This window comes from Dama dama, chromosome X (assembly GCF_033118175.1).
Source record: "Dama dama isolate Ldn47 chromosome X, ASM3311817v1, whole genome shotgun sequence".
NCBI classification, from domain to species: Eukaryota; Metazoa; Chordata; class Mammalia; order Artiodactyla; family Cervidae; genus Dama; species Dama dama.
The window spans coordinates 124,213,590-124,237,454 of NC_083714.1; the positions used below are offsets into that span (position 1 = coordinate 124,213,590).

At 34.9% G+C, this 23,865-nt stretch overlaps 1 protein-coding gene across 1 annotated transcript in view; it reads right to left on the reverse strand.

Moving 5' to 3' along the window:
• IL1RAPL1 (interleukin 1 receptor accessory protein like 1) overlaps positions 1-23,865 on the reverse strand; it is a 674,106-nt gene that overhangs the window by 290,120 nt on the left and 360,121 nt on the right. Inside the window, exon 5 of the mRNA XM_061137691.1 lies at positions 22,721-22,795. Within this exon, the coding sequence (XP_060993674.1) occupies positions 22,721-22,795 (75 nt within the window). The remainder of the gene's footprint in view (positions 1-22,720; positions 22,796-23,865) is intronic.

Genomic DNA, 23,865 nt, shown 5'->3' on the forward strand with positions numbered 1-23,865 from the left:
CCAATGAGTCAGACAAACAAACCATGAAGCCCCACATCAAATGGCTGAGAAGAGTGCCCAAGCATCTCTTTGCTGCCATACATTTATTGATGAGTAGACAATAAAGGACCACCAAAAAAGTGAGGGAAGCTTTTAACATGAGGGAGAACCCAACATGCAAATAGACAATAGGAATTTGGGGGAGAATAAAGATAAAATATATACAGAAAAGTAAAGCTTCTAAAACATACAGCAAAAAATCCCAAAGATCTAACTTAAACACCCTCAGAGAGAGAAGAGATGCCATTGCCTCCGCATAACAGGAACAGGCTGCTATAGAAAAAGACATATGTAGAAAACAAAGAAAAAACACTTAGTAATTCAATATACGTATCAGAAAAGGAAAAAGAATCAGTAAGAGGGTTGAAAGATAAAGTTTAGGAAATGCCCCAGAGAGTAAAGCAAAAGAGAGAGATGAAAATTACTATGCTGAGTTGCTCAACTTTCACTAGCATTTCCATAATCACAAGGAAGCGGTAGATGGTGATGAAACCATAATTACTATATAGGAGGATGGGTAAGCAGGAGATGCACAGTTGTGTAGTAGGGGTGCTTATATTTTATATAAGTTGGCATTCACAACATGACTCCAAAGTATAAGCACATGTAACCATGACAAAAATAGCATTGAAAGTGAAATATGCAAACACATATATCAATGAAGGTATTCCACTACTAAACACAGAAGAAATGTGATTGTGCATTTTAATTAGCTTTCACTGTCAAATGTTTTATTTCAGCGTGGAATGATTAAGAAGTATTAGGATTATAATCATTCCTGGAGTCAGGGCATGATCAGTAACAGTCTTAAGATATTCTTAGATGCAACATTTTGGGAGAGAGAGAAGATAATATAGTATGTTTTAGAAATAAATACAAAGTTTGACCAGCTCAGTTCAAATGTCTAGTCATTTCTCTGATAAACTTTCAGGGTTTGGGATTTTAAATTACCCTTTTAAGAAATTACAAATTACACTAATAGCAGATGTTAGTGAGAAATGCACTATTTCAGGCCATGTCAGTAAACAAACATGTCACAGTCAGCAGCAATTGCAATCCTCCACTGTGAGTGAGTGAGTCCTGAGGACGCTCAGGAAGGAAAGAGCTCCTGCTATTTAGCAGCCGTCAGACTGCAGCTACTCCTCCTGCTGAGCCCTGAGGAAACTCAGGATGTGAAAATACAGGATACTGGCCCCAGACAGCTGAGGTGCATATCAAAGGAATGGCTTCTGTCAGCCCAGACTCCTGCATCTTCCCATACATAGAAAAGCACTAAATTCCATAACTTGGGATATCAGGCTTTCTTTAATTAACAGCAATCTTTTGAATTCCAACTACCTTCCCTTGGTTGCAAAAGTTCTATATAACCTGGCTCCCTCCTCCCCACCTTGGAGCAGTTCTCTCAGGGTTACTTGAGATGCTGCCTCCTGGACTTGAAGTCCTAAAAATCTCCACCAAATAAAACATAACTCTCAACTCTTATGTTGTGAATATTTCTTAAGTCAGCATTAGCTCCTTTATTTTCTTAGTAATATAATTTGGCAAACTAAATAAATTGACAACTTTGTGATGGTCTCCTTCCTGCCTTCTTCCTTCCAGCCTCCTTCCCCCCTTCCTATATAGTTCACCTGGTTCCTGAAATCTATATGTTTTGGAATTGCTGCTCTAAATGGCACTCAAAATTCTCATTCCTTTCATGAAGAAAAAAATTCCAATGACTCTTTACTTTCTAACTACATTGAACAACCCAGGATAAAAATCCCATGCTTGTAGACAAGTGCAATTCTCCTCTGTTTCAAATCATATTGCACTATATGGCTATTTGTGTACTATTTTCATGACTTGCTGATGACCAACACAGTAGGATGAAATGCACTTAAATGAGGTGGAAAATGGAAGTCCCTGAACACTTAGTAATCAATATAATGTGGAAGGATAGACAAAGGAAGAGTAAAACAACATAAAACCTTAAAGTCGTAAGCAGGTCACAGGAATTCAAGTTCCAAGTCAATACCATTCAAATATGTATCTGTATATTTTAAAGAAATTGTTGGAAAAAATTGAGTCAATTATCTTTTTAAAAAATCCCTAATGATGCCTAAATTATACAGTTACTAAATATTTTAATAATATGTATATACAATACCTTTCTTTCCTGGACAGAAGAAGAAAATTAAGCAGTAGCAAAAAGAAAAGGCATAATTTATGGTATCTCTACTGGAGTATTAATCTGATAATATGTATTTGTGGATGAGTGATTTTGAATGTCTACAACTCAATCGTTGAAATAATCAAAAAAGTAATCAGCAGTTTTCTTAGTTATACCTTATAATTATGTTTTGAAATAAAATAAGTTAAAAATACTTTGAAACTTGAAAGATTAAACAATGATAAGGTAATATGATTGTAGCAAAACTAAAAATGCTTGTGAAAGGACACAATAGTAAATACAAAACAATTTCCATTATACTTGGAAAAACAAGATACTCTCAAAAACGTTGTAGCTAACTTTCAGTTATTCACCAAGAACTTATTGAACAAAATCCACCCACTGGTTGCTCAGAGATAAATAAAACACATCTCTCATTCTCAACAGGAAAATAAAACATTAAAAAAATTAAATTAGTATACTATTTATCATAATAATAATTTGAGACAAGGTGAGAAAAATAAGTAATCTTTCAGACCAAGAATTGTCTCACTTCCTCTCCAGGAGGATCTCCCAAATGCTTGTCCAGCTCAAACACCTTAGTCAAGCTATGGCTACATTTCCAATTTTGGAAGAGCCTTGCCAAAATGTATCACAGTCCTTTAACCACAGTTTGAGTCAACATATTCCCATCAAGTACTGCTCCTCTTTTTGACATTCTTGTTGTTATTACTGGCAATACCTTCCTCCCAGTCAGCCGTAATTAACACTTACTTTCTTAACTCCTCTCTCTGTCAAGTTTACTTTCTATTAGTTGATACATTAACAAGATTTATACCTCTGATTGTCTCTGATCCCCCTAAAATCTGACCTTTTTCAGAGGCTAGTCTATTACTTTTCACCTAGGTAATTAGTTTCCCAATTGGTTCCCAGGGTACTGGCTTTTTTTTCTCCTACTCATTCTACAAGACCACCTTACCAGCTAGGCTCTCTTCCTTTCCTCTTTTGAAAAAATTTAAGCCTTCAGTGGGGTGAAGATTTCACTTTAGTGAAAATGTATCTAAATTCATAATTTTTCTGGTACCACTTCTTTTAATCAGGTCAGCTGGCTTGACTGCTTCAGTTGGCTGTAATACTGCCCAGCTCCCAAAGCTAACATGTGTTTCCTCATTTCACTGCCTTTCCTAAGAGTCGTCTTTCAGCAATGCCGTTATGCTTCCTATCTGCTTAAATCTGACTTCTTAACTAAGGTATAGCTCACCTAACATTTTCACAGTGAGGCCTTGCTTGACCCTGCTTTTGAAAACAGCCCTTCTTTAAACTCACACAGTACAGTCTTCTTGGTTTTACTTAGCACACTGCCTAATACTGGTCATGTGGCAAGCATTCAACAAGTGCTTGATTAAACATCTTATATCTTAGTACCTTGACAACTTTTAATGTAATATTATAACTCTGCTTATGAATCATAAATCTTAGAACAAAGCACAATATAAGTGATTATCTCTGTAGTTTGAAGAAGTTATGCTTATAATTGTTATGGCTAGATATCAGAATGTCTACTAATGGAGAAAGATATATTATTTTTAACATTTTATTTGTGAACATTTTGTTTGGAAACAATATATGACTTTCCATTAGTAGACATAATCAATCCACTTATCAGCAGACATTTGTTTCTAATAAATATAGGTGAGTCAACTCTTACCAAGTGTAAAAAGACAACTGAATATTGCCAAATTCACCTCTGAAGAGTTATGGTCAAACTTTCTGCTCTCCCAGAACTATAGGACAGTCCTTTTGTTTCTTTTTTCCCCCTTGGGAAAGGGTTCCCTTTGCTTCCTGTATTAGGCACTTAACTCTTGTGTTATGGGCAACTTGTAATGACGTCTTTCTCAATTTAACCTCAAGGGCTACCTGGAAAAATAACTCTTCAGGTGAAAAAACAAAGACCACAAAACATAATACATGTGCTCGTGCACAAACACACAGGAGCAAACCCTGATAATTACTGAATGAGGGCTCTTGTCAACACTTCACTGTTCATTCATCTTGTGAACTTTTACTCAATATCACACTTTTGTGAATATAATATTAACAGAGCATGTGATATATACTGTAGTAGTTTGAATGCTGGTCCCCAAAATATATGCCTAGATCCTAATCTCTGGAAGCTATGGTGATCACTTTACAGGCATATCTTGTTTTATTGTGCTTCACTTTATTGTGAAGCAGATATGTGAAGCTTTGCAGATACGGTGTTTTTATTTTTGTTTTGTTTTTGCAAACTGAAGGTTTGTGGCAACCCTGCCTTGGTACTCCATTGCTATCATTTTCAAACAGCATTTGCTCACTTTGGGTCTCTGTGTCACATGGTAATTCTCACAGTATTTCACTTTTTCATTATTATTACATGTGTTACGGTGATCTTTGATTCTACCACTACCACTCCCTGAAAGTTAGCATATTTTAGCAATAAAGTATTTTTAATTAAGGTCTGCATATTGCTTTTAAGATATAACACTATTATACACTTAATAGACTATAATATAGGGTAAATATAACTTTTATATGTACTGGGAAAGCAAAACATTCATGTGACTCACTTTATTACAATCTTTACTTTATTGCAGTGGTCTGGATATGAACCCACAATATTTCCAAGGTGTGCCTGTATTTGGAAAATGAGATTTTTCAGATGTAATTAAAGGCTTTTGAAGTGAGATCACTCTTGATTTTCCACGTTGGCCCTAAAGTCTATGCCAAGTGTCTTCTAAAAGAAAAGCATAATGAGATACGAGATAGCTGGAAGACAAGACACACATATACTCACATCTGAGAAAGAGGGCAAGAATGACCTTAAAGGCAGAGACTGGAGTGATGTGATCACAAGTCAAAGGGGCTGACTGCCTCCCAACACTCATTAAGGGAGTCAAAGATTTTTCCCTAGAGCCTGTAGGGGGAGTGCAGTCCTTGATTTCAGACTTCTGGCCTTTAGAATTGTTGACAGAAGAAATTTCTGTTGATTTCTTGCTGAAAATTTCTTGTCTTTTTTCATTATAACAGCCACAGAAAATTAATAAAGATGTTGAGATAAGTTTTCAGAAAGGTTCTCTTCAGCTCAGTTCAGCTGTTCAGTCGTGTCTGACTCTTTGTGACCCCCGGACTGTAGCACTCCAGGCCTCCCTGCCCATCACCAACTCCCAGAATTTACTCAAACTCATGTCCGTTGAGCCAGTGATACCATCCAACCATCTTATCATCTGTTGTCCCCTTCTCCTCCCACCTTCAATCTTTCCCAGCATCAGGGCCTTTTCAAATGAGTCAGTTCTTTGCATCAGGTGGCCAAAGTATTGGAGTTTCAGCTTCAGCATCACTCCTTCCAATGAATATTCAGGACTGATTTCCTCTAGGGTGGACTTCCTGGTTCTCCTTGCAGTCCAAGGGACTCTCAAGGTCCTCTCCAACACCACAGTTCAAAAGCATCAATTCTTCAGCGCTTAGCTTCCTTTATAGTCCAACTCTCACATCCATACATGACCACTGGAAAAAACATAACCTTGATGAGACGGACCTCTGTTGGCAAAGTAATGTCTCTACTTTTTAATATACTGCTTAGGTTGGTCATAACTTTTCTCCCAAGGAGTAAGCGTCTTTTAATTTCATGGCTGCAATCATCATCTGCAGTGATTTTGGAGCCCTCCAAAATATAGTCTGCCACTATTTCCACTGTTTCTCCATCTATTTGCCATGAAGTGATGGGACAAGATGCCATGATCTTAGTTTTCTGAATGTTGAGCTTTAAGCCACCTTTTCACTCTCCTCTTTCACTTTCATCAAGATGCTCTTCAGTTCTTCTTCACTTTCTGCCATAAAGGTGGTGTCATCTGCATATCTGAGGTTATTGGTATTTCTCCTGGCAATCTTGATTCCAGCTTGTGCTTCATCCAGCCCAGCGTTTCTCATGATGTACTCTGCATATAAGTTAAATAAGCAGGGTGACAATATACAGCCTTGACGTACTCCTTTTCCTATTTGGAACCAATCTATTGTTCCAGGTCCAATTCTAACTGTTGCTTTCTGACCTGCATAGAGGTTTCTCAAGAGGCAGGTCAGGTAGTCTGGTATTACCATTTCTTTCAGAATTTTCCACAGTTTCTTGTGATCCACACAGTCAAAGGCTTTGGCATAGTCAATAAAGCAGAAATAGATATTTTTCTGGAACTCTCTTGCTTTTTCCATGATCCAGCGGATGTTGGCAATTTGATCTCTGGTTCCTCTGCCTTTTCTAAATCCAGCTTGAAAATCTGGTAGTTCACAGTTCACGTATTGATGAAACCTGGCTTGGAGAATTTTGAACATTATTTTACTAGCATGTGAGATGAGTGCAATTGTGTGGTAGTTTGAGCATTCTTTGGGATTGCCTTTCTTTGGGATTGCAAAGAAAACGGAACTTTTCCAGTCTTTTGTCCACTGCTGAGTTTTCCAAATTTGCTGGCATATTGAGTGCAGCACTTTCACAGCATCATTTTTTAGGATTTGAAATAGTTCAACTGGAATTCCATCACCTCCACTAGCTTTGTTGGTAGTGATGCTTCCTAAGGCCCACTTGATTTCACATTCCAGGATGTCTGGCTCTAGGTGAGTGATCACACCATCATGATTATCTGGGTTCTGAAGGTCTTTTTTGTACAGTTCTTCTGTGTATTCTTGCCACCTCTTCTTAATATTTTCTGCTTAATATCTTCTTACTTTCAGAAAGGTAAGTGACTCAAATTGTTGCTGAATTTCCACTAGGCTTTGAGAAGTTCCCTCTTTCTCTACTTCATCCCTACTTTCAGTTTGCAGTATAGTATATAGTTTCCACTTGGAAGGATATTCAGATCTCACTTGTACCCACTATGCCTGAGTTACAGAGTCTGTCTTTCTTGACAATAACAACCTGGCTGATGAGATAATCAGAAGTTTTTGTATCTGTTAAGCTCCCTTATATGCATAGCAAAGAGCTCCAGAAAGTATAGATATCATGATTATGACAAAGAAAACATCAGATTCACTAGGTCAGAAGAGATACAAATATAGAGAGATATAGACATAGATATATGCAGATATAGAGACATTACTATAAGAATTTTCTGTTTACAGAAATTAAAAGTCCCAACAGGACAGAGAACAGTGATTCTCAGCCTACAGATCTAATAAGTTTTCAAGTACAAGTGAGGCAGGTGAGATAGAAAACTGGATGTATGTGTTTTGTAAAAGTTCTACAGGTATTTATGTCATTCATTTCTTGTTAAAAATCATTACTATAGACAGTTGGAGATGAAGATCTTCAGGCCACTGAGAATCTCAAATAGTCAGGGGCAAAACTAGACCATTGGCTCATGTCAGTATACCATGATGCCAAGGACCTTGTTAATCAAGAGAAAAAAAAAATTAAAAGTGAAAATGTTAACTTATAATGTAAAAATAATTGAAATACATGTGTTCCAATTACTAAACTGAACATAAGCTGTTCCTCTGTGTTTAAGAGAATTTATCATTATTTCAACAGAGAATCTTAGCCTTATTTCGCCATTGAGAAACTGTTCTCATAAGCTAGAATAAAGTCAACTTTATCTTGTTTTCAATATTCTGCTTTTGTGAAAATAAAATAAATTAATGCTTAGGTCCTTTTAGTCACTGAAGTTTAAAATGGAGTGTTAACTTAGTTACTATGCTACTTTCATTTGTATAAGCATTTTCACAGTTGGTGGAAATTCACATTTTGATACCATCATTTATGGGACCTTGACCTAGTACATGTCAGCTCAGAGGGAAAATTGCAAATTACTTTGTTATGTTAATTCAGTACATTTACATTATAAAAGAATTTTCATTTCTATGAATACCTCACCAAGTTCTTTAAAGTTAACATATATTTACAAGCCATGTGCATGATGTTCTGTAAATGTAAATGTCATAAAAATGTCATAAAAATATCCTAAGTCCTATGTAACTTCTGGGTTAACATTAATTTTAATATAGTTGTTACAGGTTTTCTAATGATAATTTATTAATGTCTACATAGTTTTTAACTTTAAATGCTCAAGCAATCATGAATTGGCTTTCAATTAGTTATCTATGTACAGTCAGTTAATTATATTCAGAAAGAAAATGCGAACCCTAAATTAACAAAAGCCAACTTCGTGCACAGGGAATTAATAGTCACAGTAAATTGACATGTCAATTATTAGTTTTACTTTGTCTATTTTAAGAAGTAAAATGAGACCACTTGCTTTTTGCTTGTTTTTATGAAAGGACTACAATTTGCTGTCTTTAAAGGGTAAAAACTCAGATGAACTAACGGGCTCTTCTATTTGCTTTTTTTCACATTCACTTTTGCAGCTCACAGGACATTCTGTTCATGAATGTTCTAAGTACTTCCATTTTCTTAAGTGCCTTGAAAAGAAATTTCATGCTTGAAGATCAATAGAAGAAGAAAAGTGTCTGTTAAAATGTACTTGAGAGAGCAGAAGTACAAAAAAATGGGAATGAGAAAATAGGAGGCAAAGATGAACAAAAGCAGATCCAGAAGCCATGCAAATGACTAGGGAAAAAAACCTGAGAAACATTTCAAGGACAAGTTCATATTCAATTGCATTATTACTAGATGTTCTATTTGATGAGACACAGAATGTGTTAACAGTGGGATAAAATAGAACGAAGCAGTCCATAAGGATGAGACCATTTTAAATATTGTCGTCCATAAGGATAATATGAAACCATTCTAAATATTGCAGAAGTGTCATGGATTTAAGAGAGCATTTATTCACAATTAGAATTTAACAATGGAGTGAAAAAAGAATCAATACAGTAGTGTGTAGAAATGTTCCAAGAAGTATAGCACATAAGCTTCTGTCACAGTCTATAAAATGGAAGCACAATACAAGCATCACAGACTGTTAAAAAGATGAAATGAGACAACATATGAAAATGTCTTGCAAAGGTAAGATATTGTAAGAGCAAAGAGAGATTATGATCATTAACCAAGGAAAGCTGAACCCACAGGGTCCTGACTTTCCAGTTGATTAAAAAGCTCATATAATGAGAGCTGACATTCACTTATGGCTGAAGTTGTAAACAAGGACAGAAAATCTTGGCCTATTCTTGAGGAACAAGGATCATTCCTGAGGTTAATCAAAATTATAATATAAAGCTTTTGTAGACAGGCTTGTGTCTATGTCTATTTCTATCTATCTAGCTACCTACCTACCTATACATACCTATATATGCAGTTGTTAGCAGACCTTGTGCCCAGTAGACAATAAGAAGGTAGTAAATGGAACTAGTGAACCCATTTCGCCTTCTGCCTCTCTAACATTATGGAGTCTAATAGACTAAACTTTAGAGATCTGCCCTAAACTCAAGATGCCACTTAACTCTAACCATTAACAGTTTATTGGCTGAACTGTAATATGTAACTGTTCTTTTAACCTCTGTTTATTTTTCCAAGCTCAACCTACTGTTCTGTTGCCCTTCAGTAGCGATCTGATTTTTCCTCCTCTGTCTGATTTGAATTTGATTTATTGCTGGGCTTCCCAGTTATATCTTCATAGCTCAGATTCCTAGGCCTTTCTTGATCTGTCTCCCTCATCCATCAAAGAGGATCTTTAATCATACCAGGCAATCAGATCAAAACCAACAGTTTTAGTTTGGTTCATTCTGTCACTATGCAGTTTGCAGCTACTTGAAAGGGTAAATTATAAATGTTGGTTTTTATTTATGAGTATTAAAGCTAAGTAAATGCTACACTATTTGCTCATTCATATATTTCTGTGTATTAGGTATTGACCAAAATTTTAGGCGTGTGAAGATGAAAACACTGTAGTCCATTCTTTAAGAGTTCCAAGTGCAGTAAGAGAAATTGACACACAATGGTATGTACACCAAATGATGAGAGAAATCCTCTAACAAAAATGTGAAAAAGAAACTTGTTAGTATTTGACAAGTGTTACTTAATTCTGCCCAGCAGGAATGGAGTTAGGAAAGACTTCATAAAATTGACATTGAGATACATCTTAAAATGTGAGTAGCAGGCACAAGGGACTTCCAGATGGCAGCCACTGCATGAGTGCCTGGCCAGTGCTGTGACCTAAGCAGGAGAGGAACCGAAACTGTGGGAAAAAATGGGGTCAGATGGTGAAGAGGCTGGCCTTTATCTTTGAGGCAACAGGCAAATATATTATCTTTAAGCAGCAAACCTAACATTTATTTTAAAGATAATTTCCTTAACAAAATAAACCCAGAGTCTGACAAACTCTGTTTTAATTTTTGGTATGCCCATTATAGGATTACTACTCTCTGTTGCCCTAAATCTTCACTCTGATAATTATACATAGGAATGACGATTGCATTAAACTCACAAAAGCCACTATGTATAGAATCCAATGAACAAGGCAAAGATAATTATGGACCCCATAGTTCATTCTTTCTTTGTACACCTTTGCAAGTGAATTAGGCGATGCCCACTTTCAAGTATGGGGCCTTGGACTTAGATACAAGGAAAATTTTGTAGAGAGAGAAGTAAAACTATCTGTTGGGATAATTGACAAATATTTCTACTTTCATCAACTTCAAAAGTCTATGAAAATAAAATAGGTATAAATATTTCTCTGTAGGGCCAGAACACTAAAGAGAATTTGCCCACTTGTTTATGTCTATGACTCCTGTATCACCCCACAGGGTGATTTTCCTTCTACAATTAACTGTGTTGCTCTTAACTCTTTGATTCTCAGATAATATCTTCCACTGGTACAACCCCAATTCACCCATTCATGTACCTGCACAACATACAGGCTTCCTCACCGCAGGAGAAATACAGCATACAACAGCCACTGAGGCAACACCCCTCACTCTGACACAAGACTCATCTGTTCCACATTTAGATCTGTAACAAAAGCTATGGGCTTCCCTGGGGGCTCAGTGATAAGGAATCTGCCTGCCAATGCAGGGGTTGCGGGTTCAACTCCTGGGTCAGGAAAATACCTGGAGACGGAAATGACAACCCGCTTCAGAATTCTCGCCTGGGAAATCTGAAGGGACAGAGGATCCTGGCAGGCTACAGTCCATGGGGTCACAAAAGAGTCTGATACAACTTAGCGACTAAACCACCACCACTGAAGCTATGCCAATCAGAATTTCTCCTTAGGCAATCTCCAATTTTAGCTAGAGCTCCTCCTGATTAGAAGAACTGAGAAAAGCTCTGTCCTCACCCTGTATGCCTCCCCAACCCCCTTGCCACACTCCACCTCTATAAGGAATGATGATCAACAGAAAGAAGGAGAGAGGAAAGACAGAAAATTGTAGCATTTTTCCCATCATCCTTGAAGCCAGCATTGCTCCTGCCTTTTAAGTGATTTGATGTTTGTGATCAGACCCCTGATGATGAAATATCAGAACCCGTGATCCTGTGTGTGTAAATTATCTAGGCATAGGAAGCTGATCCCCAGTACCTCCAAATTCCTCAAATTAACTTTTGCTTGAAGTAGATATGTATTTGAGAAGAAAAATAAACTTCTTTGGATTATTCTTCCTCTGAAAGGTTTATCTACTTGCCTTCTCTACTTTATTTCATGTATATAGTTAGTGACTGAAAATAAAGCCCTATATGCTCTGGAATTTGTCAAAAGAATTCCCTCTTGGTTTAAATTTCTTTAGTATATAGTAACATGTTCTCTGTGACACTTAATATCACCTGAAGTGAACAGTTCTTATATTCATCTAATCTAAGATTCACTTATTTATCTCCATTATATAAAAATGTTACTCCTCCTCTCTAATTAGTAGCAAATTCTAATCAACAGCATTGGAGCAAAAATGCATTATTCATGGGAAATAGAGAAGGGCTCTTTGTCAAAAAATAATCACTGCAAATTCTATTTATACCTAAGAAAACTATCTTTGTATATTTATCCTTTTATAAATATCATATGTGATATATAAGAGGTTGTATATAATAAGCAGAGTATAAAATAATAGTCTAATTGCATCTCAAGTAATTTTGGCCAAAATTAGGTATATTACTCAGAAAATATTTTAAAATTTTAATCAATAAATTAAAAGTCCTAAAGTTGCCAAGACAATTGATCAAATCAGAACTGTCTATTTATCAGAAACACTAAAAAATTCCTTATTATAAGAGGACAAAAACACATTTGTTGAACTTTCCCTAAGCTGTTTCCGATAATGGTTTCTTACTGAACATTTGTGGTAACAATCTCAAATTTTCCTAGAACACGCTATGTTGTGAGTGCCCTATCTCTAGTGATAGCTGGAAGTGACAGAATGAATTTGATTTAATTTTTCTAGAAAAGCAATGGACTTTCCTTTATTCTCTTCCTACTCAAACTGCCAAGTTTCTACAAACACAATTCTTTGTCAGGCAAGTCTGAGGTGAGTGCCCTGCTTTTATTAAACTGGAAACAAAAACTCTCCAAGACTGAGAAAACCTGGAGCCTGCCTGTAAGTTTGAGGAGATCACTGCAGGGAAGTAGGAGGGGAGAGGGGAGTATTGGCTTTCTTGGACTCCTCAGGATCTTGAAGTCTTTCTCTCATGTTCACTGTGGACCAGAAGTGGAAATGGAAGGTGTCTTCTGACCAGACCAATGGAAAGTAAAAACTCTTCATCAAGTTTTTTTCTTTTCTTAATTATTTGATCAGATAATATATGCTACAATTAAAATTTACATATCCTAACTATAAAACTTTTTAAAATCCTTAGTTTCCCTGAGAAAGTAACATTGGGCTTGTATGTGATAAACTGTAAGACAGGTCTCTTCTTGAGAGTTCGTGGTGAGGTGCAGGTTTTAAAATTTTCTGGATACTCTGTGCACTGGGCTTATCTGGCATGTTTTGGAGCATACATTTTGTTACATCTTAAAATATGAATGTTTAGGTATTCATGGACAAACAAAACAAATTTCATTGTATATACTTTTATATTAAAGAGAAAAATGTTATTAAATACATAGGAATATATGAAGGAAAAAAAGAAGGGGTCAACAGAATGATGTAATGAAAAGGTCCATATAAATTCCAGAAGCATCAAAATATAGAACGCTCTCTTTCAAATTGGAAATAATGGTTATAGCTATGGAAAAACAAATGATACAGTCATTTGGAATGGCAGTCATGTTGGCAGTCATTCCATTAGGATATTGTTCAAGGAAATCAAGGCAGACAAGATAGTATGATGGCCTTCACAATGTAACTCTTATGAAAATTAACTGTTTAGTTATAACTGAGCATGAGATATTCTTGTTACTCCAACAATCTACCCTACCACATGTGGTAGGATAGACTAAACTATATATATATATATATATATATATATATATATAACTAAACAGTTATAACTGGGGAAAAATTTAATATTTCATCAGAGGAAATATTTAATATTTAAAATATTAAATATTTAATATTGAAATTATATTAAATATGTAATATTAAAAATATTTAATATTTCCTCAGAGGAGGCAAAAGTCAGAAAGGGGATATCATTTTCCACTGATAGACAAGAGGAAGACATACTGAAGTGATAGGTGGCTGATCCTTTATTTGGGTTAATTAGAAATACCACTTGCCAGTTTTGCATCAGTGAACCACATCTTACAAAAATGTAAAAATCTTCACTAACACAGAGAAACGTTATAGGGGCGATTATTCAATTACAAAAGGAATCTTATATAAAATAATTCACCACAGAGTTACTTTATAGTACTTCCCTTGTGCATATAAATCTTGCATTGAACATTAGCTGCTTAAAAGAGACTGGGGGACAGAGTCTCCTAAAACTGACATGTTAAGCCACTACCAATGAAAGATCAATCAAAAATGAAGGGAACACTTCTCTGAAATGATGATGATTCAATTTACCCACAAATCTGTATGTAAGTTGGTAGAGTAAGGTATGATTAGAATGCTAAGTGTGTTAACATTAGACCATAAAATACTGGCATCCTATTTTTATAATCATATTCAAACACAAGTTATTTTTCATGAAAAGTCTGCATATAATTAGGAATGCTCAGTTATTTAGCCAAAATTCAAAAGGAAATTTATGGATGAACATCTCTTTATATTCAAATTTAAAATGATGTGGGTCTTTTTATAGTTTCTGTTTTAATGAACATCAGTCATGTGGTACATATTCTTATTCTGAAACTTCTTTCAACATTCTACACCATTAAGTCCTTTGATAGGTTTACTTCTGAGAAGTTGGCATTTACTTTGCAAATACAGAAGTTCATGTTAACATAGGATACTCACTGCATTTTTCTATGCTGGTAAACTTCAATCATTAGGAATGACTCAGAAAGCTTTGTGATAATAGTACTTGTCAGAGGAAAAGCAGTATTTTTCTATAAAATGAATAAGACTATTTTCAAAACCTTCAGGAGGAACTTGACAGGCATAATGGTTGATGCTTTGTTTTGTAAATTATTCTCATGTCCTTTGTCTTAAGAAATATCATATCTGAATTTCTTTACTTGAAAAAGTAATTTTTTCACTCTTACTTTCTTCTTGATGGTTACAGATAAATTCATGTGGTATAGTGTCCATTACATGGTCAATGTTTAGAGGCTGGCAATCATTTTCTTCTGTTATGGCCATGCAGTTGGATAGATTTGTTGAAGAATTAATTAATTTAAAATCAATAATTTCTTTAAGACACAGTTTCATTTAAGTTGAAAAATTTAGTATGCGTATGTATTTTTAGATGTTCTTAGATGAGAGATGGAAATTGTCTAAAAAAGCCTTACCGAATATAAGCAAGATCAAACAATCATTGGCATTCAAAATGCATTTCATAAATCTCATATATACAGCATTCTGTGTGTGTGTGTTTGTGTGTGTGTGTGTAGCATTAAAATAGCTCAACTTATAGCAGCAAGCATATATAGACCACTTAAACATATACCAGGCAATGTACTAATTTTTACATGTGTTACTTCATTAAATGCCCATACTAACTCTATAGAGCTAGGTATTATCATGGTATCTTCTTTACTGATTAGGAAAATGAGGGCTATTTGTTAAAGATTTCAGCAGAAGTACGTGGTATCATGGTATCTTCTTTACTGATTAGGAAAATGAGGGCTATTTGTTAAAGATTTCAGCAGAAGTACGTGGTAGCAAACCACTGCTATATGCTGCCTCTTTATTGTAGGTAACCAAAATAATAACATGATAATAGTCATGGTTAATAACAAAAAAAAATGATGATGGTGGCAATGATAAGTTTGTTTTTGCAAATTTTATAATACAGAAACATGTAGCCATTTTTGGTCTCTGTTTTCTCATCGGTTTAAGGAGAAGAATTTGACTCACTATCAAAGTCCCTCCACTTCATAAAGTTTCAAAATCTAGAAATGTGAAGAGCTTCACATATCTAGTTTCTCAGTTGACCACAAACAAACAAAACTGTACTCTTAGTGCTATAGCAAAAGAGCAAGCTACATGATTCACGTTGGTGTCCAACAAACTAGACCAGAACTATACCAGGAGGTGAACATTTCCAAGGACTCTCTGCATTGGTTTTGTGACATTTTTTCCTGGACCTTTGTTTTCTTCATTCCTTTTCTCTCTTTTGGCCCTTTTCCAAAGTAAGAACAAGCAGATTCACTTACAGTTTCTCTATTCCATTTTTAAAGCATTTTAAAAAATGTTTCAACTGACTTCTAAACTTTCAGAAATCAATGGCCCACAGGAGTTGCTCTAACCTTCATTTCCATCTTCTTTTGAGTTTCAAGCCTGGCCTAGCAGTAGGCCTTGAGCATATAATACTTAAAAAGGAAGTGTGGTTTCTGCTTAGCTAGCAGTTTTTTGTTTTTGTTTTTTTTTTTTGGCTTGATTTTGTTCTGAACTGAGAAACTGCAATAAGACACTTAATATTAAGAAGAGTAAGTTATTTTTAAAATAGTGTAGGTTTGTTCTCATTGTTGCCACTCAGCTCTTCTTGAACTTTTTAAAAACAAGTTTATACAATTTTTAAAGGTTACTTTCCATATACAGTTATTACAAAACATTGACTATATTCCTTGTGCTGTACAATACACCCTTAAGTCTATCTTACACCCAATACTTTGAACCTCCCACTCTCCCATTCCTATATGGCCCCTTCCCCTTTCTCTCTGAGTCTCTCTAGTTTATTCTCTGAGTCTCTGAGTCTTTAGTTAGCAATTTTTAAAGCGAACATGCAAAGCTGCATTTCCCCCCAACCTATTCTTCCTCTCTAGCACTAAGGACTCTGATTTTGAAAATCTTCAATATTCATATCATACACGTTAGGCCACATAATGATCTAAAAATGTGAATACTAGTTTCCATTTATTGATTTATCATTTGTATAAGGATATGACATATTAAATAAATACTAATATGAAAATATCCCTCTTCAGCTTAAAAATCACAATTCTTAAGGTCCTTTTGGTTTCAAAAATAAGATATCAGACCACAACAGCTGTCAAGAGTTATTACTTTCATTCATCCTGGTGCAATAAATTTGTACTGAGTAGAACTGAATACCATTAGTTTAAATAATTATAACACTACTCTGTATTTGCCTTTACATGCTTTAATCATGATGTCTATTTTCCCAGAAGCTCTAATTTATGTCTAGCAAGTTTTATTTCAGGCGGTAGAACTCCGTTGATCTGCATGTCTTTCTTAAGTGGGCAACAAGTACATCATTTGTCATCTCAAATCAAGACTTAGATACAAACGTTTTTATTCAGAGTGAAAAGGAAGTTTTATGGTGCTTTCTATGAGTTTTTCAGTGAAAATATAGTTTGTACATTCCCCATGGAGCAGTAAAACCAAAGTCAACAGCATTCCATTTGCTGATGACAACCAGAAGAGTATTTGCAGATGGGAAAAGCCCAAACAGTCAAACCTGACTTTTTTACCTCTGGGAAGGAAGGTCATATTTGAATCAGATGCATAACTCAGCAACAAAGTACTCTTTAGCATCAACAGTATTGTATGTCACTTTCAGAATTAGGTATCAAATTTAACACCTGAATTGTTTTGTTTCTAGGATACTGATATTAAGAACTTCCCTACCTGAGAAAGGAAACAGTCTTCCTAAATAAGTAACTATTCAGATAGTATGTGTTCTGTTTCAAGAAAATAATAGCTATGAAAATATAGACCTAGACAGTAAATGTTAGAGAGCTAATTTTCACTCCATAAAATAATTCCCTATATACTTTTCTTGGATTAAAAACTCGACTAGAATATATGTAATACAACAAATTCCATGCACTATATATAATATGTGTATATATATATATACACACACAAAGTTCTAGTACATATAAAGGATTGAAGCAGAATATGTTTCAATAACCACTTATTTTAGTAAGATAGTAAATGAAACATAGTCATGTACGGATGTGAGAGTTGGACCATAAAGAAAGCCGAGTGCCGAAGAATTGATGCTTTCAAACTGTGGTGTTGGAGAAGACTCTTGAGAATCACTTGGACTGTAAGGAGATCAAACCTGTCAATCCTACAGGTCAATCAATCCTGACTATTCATTGGAAGGACTGATGCTGAAACTGAAGCTCCAAGACTTTGGCCACCTGATGCGAGGAGCTGACTCATTGGAAAAGACCATGGTGCTGGAAAAGATTGAGGGCAAAAGGAGAAGGGGGTGACCAGGATGAGATGGTTGGATGGCATCACTGACTCAGCGGACATGAGTTTGAGCAAACTCAGGAAGACAAGGAAGGACAAGGAAGCCTGGCATGCTACATTTCATGGGGTTAGAGTCAGACATGACTTAGTGACTGAACAACAACAAAATGAAACATAAAATTCTCATGACAAAAAGTTTTCCTATTAAATTATCAATCAGGATCTATTGTATGGACATTTGCCCCTCAGTCTGCTTGAAGTTTAAAATTCTGCAAACTATAATATGGTGTATCAGAGCAAGATGTGTTAGTTAAGTCCTAGTGTGACATTTTATTTTAATTAGCCTGTAGTTAAATTGGATCTAGTCACATGTGTACTGTGTCCTTTACAAGGACAGACATTTAAAACTTTGAGGTTTCAATATTGTCATGGTTGATGACTTTCCTTGAGATGGCAATGTCTGGTGAATCCTTATAACTCAGTCTGATACACAAGGATTCTTTTTAACAAATTTATCAACAGGAAGTGGATATTAAAGAAAAACAATAGCACTGTTGAACTGTTTATTCAGTTCAGTCTCATTATTTTTTTTAACAGAAAATCTGGAGATGTGTATCCTTTGTAACATGTATACCTTATTGTCAATTAGTATTTATTGACAATCCCTATGCCCAAAGCACATCACAAAATTACCATGTACTTATATTAAGACACACAGACTCTAGAGGAAGTTTTCAGTTGAGCATTAAGATAAGCAAGAGAAAAAAATGGATAGAGACTGTAGACATTTAATTAAATTTCTATAATTCTTCAACAATATGGATTAGATTTATTTGAAACCTTCCAAATGTGGATAATCCTGAAAAAAGAAGCTACAGTCATATTCAGCGAATGAAAAGAAAGAGCTAAGATAGGGAAGGAAGAAATGATTCTGATACTTAAGGAAAGTGGATTTTTGTTTAAGGGCCCTATGTTATAAAGATATAATATTTTATGCAATGTATCAAAAAAATGAAAAGTTATTAAATTCACTAATACTTCTAGTGAGAGTCTGTACTTCTCTGGTAAGAATTCTAAAACTATGTATCAAGAAACTTTGGAGAAATTATCTCCTTTTACCCAGTAATTTTCCTTTTAGCAATCTGTCCTGTTGAAATAAGTCAGAAAATGTATGGCTAAAGATAACTGTATCATTATTTATGATAATGAAACTTGGAAAAACCCAAATTTCCAGCAATATCTGTGAAGTTATGGGACATTCACAAGGATGTCATACAGCCATTAAAGGGGTATTTTCTGGGAATATTTAATAGAAGCAGAATGTTTCTACAATATAAAGTATAAGAAACACAATTCTTTTCTGTATCTCCTACAAAGGTCTATCTGTAATTAACCTATGAAACTAACCTATAAAGTTATTTTTAAAGCAAAAAAAAAGCAAAATTTACATAAAGTACTTCTCATATCTAGATGAGTAATGAATGATAATTTTCAGTAAATTCTAAGTTATAAAGTATAACGTGTCTCACTAGGACAAGGATGGAATGAATTTCTACTCTTTGAAAGTCTGGTAATGATTAACATAACATCCTCTGGACTAGAAGTTTTTGAAAATGGGCTCCTGGCCATAAGAAGACCACATCTCTGATTGACATCCTTAGGGCTCAAGTTCAGCAAGACAACGGTGTACGTCCTTTGATTCCTTTGACTATAGCTGCCTGAAAAGAGTAAGTCAGGCTCACCCCCTGGATTGACCTTCAGAACTGTACAGTGTGATTTCTGGGCCTTTTGCCCAAGAAAGTTCTGTCCACATATTTGCTGATGCCTGAAAGTTATTTAAAAGAGACAGAGTCTTTTTTTTCCCCCATTTAGAAATAACATACAGATGCCACTTATAATCGCTAGCTGTAACACCATATTGATTGAAATTCAAAACCACCCAATTTACATGTTTTATACGAGTTTAGTTACTATTACATTAGTTTTTTCCCAAGTATTTTGAAATTTTTGGTGCCTTTTGCTTTCTGTACTGAAACAGTTTAAATGATCACTATCAGAATCTTTCCAGTTTTGAGAAGATGAAAGAATTAGAAGAAAAGGAAGATGCGAGGGATGTGGAAAGTGAAAGGAAGTCATGACTAGTAAACAGCAGAGAAAGCAGAATTTGGAGATGAAGATGAATCTATGCATTTTGTGCTTTTGTCTAAGTCATTATGAACGTGTTTTATATATTCACACACAAACTGGGGATCTGTTGGCTAGATATGTGTTTAAATTAGCTAAGATGTTCATGTTAGGTCATCAGACATGTATTAACTCAGCTTTGTGTAATTTCTAATGATTGCTCTTGTAATTAATGCACATAGTAGTTTTATTCACCACTGAGGTTAACCCTCAATTTAGGACAAGGTTGAGTCAGAGCCCTGAGCTCTTGGTCAATGAAACTTTGTTGGAGATGTTTACCTTCTCATGAAAGTTGGCATAACTTACAGGTTCCCTTTCACTGACCCTGGCCACCCTCCTTACTACCCCCCGCTGTCATGACTCTTCACTCAGTTCCCTTCCTTAGGATTTGATAACACATTTTGAGCCTATACAAAGTCATAGCTTTTTCAGACCTGGAAAAGGCAAAAATCAAACCCCAAAGGAACTGAAATATCAAACTACACCTTGTAGAGAACAAACATATTTTAGGCATCTCGAGTCCTTCCCTTTTTTGGCCCTTAACATTATTTCCTATTTTCACTTATCCTTTGTGATTAGTTCATCTCCCTCAATACTATAAAAGCTAAAACACTAAAAGGTATTCATTTCAAATCAACTGTTGCTCAAAAATTCATGGATTAAGGCTAAATTTCTCAAACTAGTAAACGATTTATCACATGGAGAACTAGAGTCAGAAAATAAAACAAAAGTTGACTAGAATATAAGTCCCAGGTTGATGTCTATGGTTTACTTGGAATTTAAAGTGAGCTCAAGTTCCTTTAGACAGTGACAATAAAGGAATTAATTAGAGTATTTTTCTGGAGCATTTTGATAACAGACATGCCCATTTTTCCTCAAACAAATATAAAGACACACCTTCTAATTTGCATAAAATTTTTCATCTTTTCAATGTGACTTGATTTGTTTTTGTAATTTTTGTTCAAGAAAAGTAATTTTTAAAAAAATAGAGCTTTATGAATTATTTATTCCATTTTGTAGAACATTTTAGTAGAAGGCAGGGAACAATCTGATATATTCAAAATTTAGGGAAAATATAAGGAAACTCAATGAGCAGCCATCTTTCATAAAATTGTTTGAATTATGTTGTCAGGGATATAATTAATATCACTTTGGCAATGTTCATTACAGATAACTAGTACAATAAACCACTCCTTCTTGGTACAATATACTCATAGTTTTGCATAACTCCTTAGAAATACATCTTCCTAGGGGTTACAGAAAGGTCTATATGAACATGGTCACTTATGAAAATTTATATTTCAAAATTTCTTTTCAAAGTAGCAATAATATACCTAGTCTAATAATATACCAAATCTAATACACCTCAATATACCATAGCATGCATAAAGAGCACGATACGATTTTAACATGTTTGTTTTATATATAGCCTTGCTTTAATGTTACTTGTGGTTTCCCACCTCAAAATAATAATTATAAAACTACTTGCATGTAAGATGGATTTAATCCAAAGGCTTGGGCTTATCAGCAAAGAAACATATTAATGCTCTGACTTGTATAAAAATTACATATGTTCATGACTGAAAATTGGTGAATATTTCCAATGTTGGAAATTTGTTGACTACGATTATTTTATAGTCTCTAAAACCATCACCTTACCTTTTTGCACTACAACTTTGGATATGCTATTAGTAAGATGATCAGATCTGTAATCTTCATTTTGAAGACAGATTTACAATTTTGATCAAAATTCTCACCCCAATAACAATAACAACATTGATAACATAAGGGATGGGCAATCAATTTTTTAGTTGTATTCATTAAATGCATTTCTACTTTCAAACGGTTAATGTAACAAAATATTCCTTAAAAACCATGAATATATGGCTAAAATTACACTTTTGATAACTTTTCATAATAAACCACTAAAAGAAAATAATTTTCTGCTAAAGTTTATGATATATACACACATGCATACTATATTTCAAATAAAAAATATAATTGAATGTGCTGTATGTATTTATAAACAAGAGGGGAAATTTCCCATAATTTGGTATAACTGAGTATAGATTAGTCAGACTAAGAAACTCTAGACTTAACTCTAAGATAAATACGTTAAAATTCAGATTTGTGGCCAACTAGATATTTTCACCAGAACATATTCTGTCCATATTCTTCTGTTTCAGTCTTTTAATCAAAAGTCACTTGCTCACATTTTATAAATACATTATCCATAACTGTAATAGTGTCATTCATTTTAATGAATCTCTACCCTTTCCCCCAATTTTCAAAAACTGTACTTTAATGTATAACTGGGTATTATAAGTCAAATAGTTTCACATGACTTGTTTTAAAACCAATTCAAGCCTTATAAAATGACAAGATAATATCAGCAAAACTCTCAGCCCATCTGATTTCTCAACAACCACCTAATTTCTCAACAATCATCTAAATAACACATGAGATTTGACATCCATATGTCCAACTTAATCCTAACGCAGGCATGGCGGGACGCAATATGCCATATTTGCTGGTATTTTCTAATTTTGCTCCCTTTAAATAAACATGGGTTTAGCTCAGAGTATTACACCGGGCTACAATCTAGGCTTAGTAATGGTCAGAATGTAACAAGAAAAGTGTACTAACAAGAATTAAGGAATTACTCACCCAGCTGGGTCTCCTGAATTGTCAGTTTACTTTCCACAGGATACAACAGCTTGGGTGGTTTATCTGTCAGAGGGGCTGAAAAACAATAATAATACAGACTTAGAGTTATGCTGCATAAACTGAAGGAGAGAACACAGTTTATTTTTATAAATATTTCTCATTCTCTGAGTAGTGTGTCAAAGCATTTTACCAGGTAGTGACTTACATATTGCAGGCAGTACCTTCAGGCAAGCTGAAAAGCGATTAGATTATACATGAGTCAAATATAACACTACCAAATTGACAGTCACATGAGACCGCTGAAGCACAGACTCAAGATTGCTCAGACCTTATGAACACATGATTGCACTTTACCAAATATTTCAATCTGCACCACGTTTTCCTTTTTAAAGGGTGCCCTACATTTTCTCTGTGTTAATTAAAGATACACATATAACTGTATCATGCATTTCAATGACTTTGGGGGGCATAATATTGTCCATTTCTTCTTAATCCCGTTCCTAGATTCCCTACTCTGGATCACATTGCCTCAAAATCCATAATTTAGTAATTAGATTAAGTGTTTCTCACATACATCTCCTATAAATGAAAGCAATGTGGCATTACATTACTACAAGTACAAGCTGCATACTCCAACATATGCACATAAATACTCACCACGTTCTATTTTAAAATGATACTTCCATTTAGTCAGAACCCTTTATTGCTATTATCTGTGACACTTAATAGTACTTATTGCTAATTTGCATGATATACTGTCTGAGTTTTAGCTTCTACCCATTACTGCTCTGTGCACTTATCAGTCTATCAATGATCAGCACACAGATCTAAGAGTGGGCTATTAAGCATCTCGAAGATAGGTTTCCCACTGCATACTTCATCCTGAGCTAGACCAGACAATCTGGACTTTAGGCAAATAGTCAGGTATCCTTCATTAAAGACTCCTGCTTACCCTCTCGGACTAAAAAGCCTGCCAGGTCCCTGTGAAATCTGCCACTGCAACTTCAACTCTGTAGGAAGTACAGAAACGACCAATTAAGGGTTGCTGAAATTGACTGAAAAATTAAATGGTTTGCATTGAGGGCTTTCTTCCTTCCTTGCCAGGAGGACATGCCAGTGTGGTTGATAACTGGAAGGTTGATCAA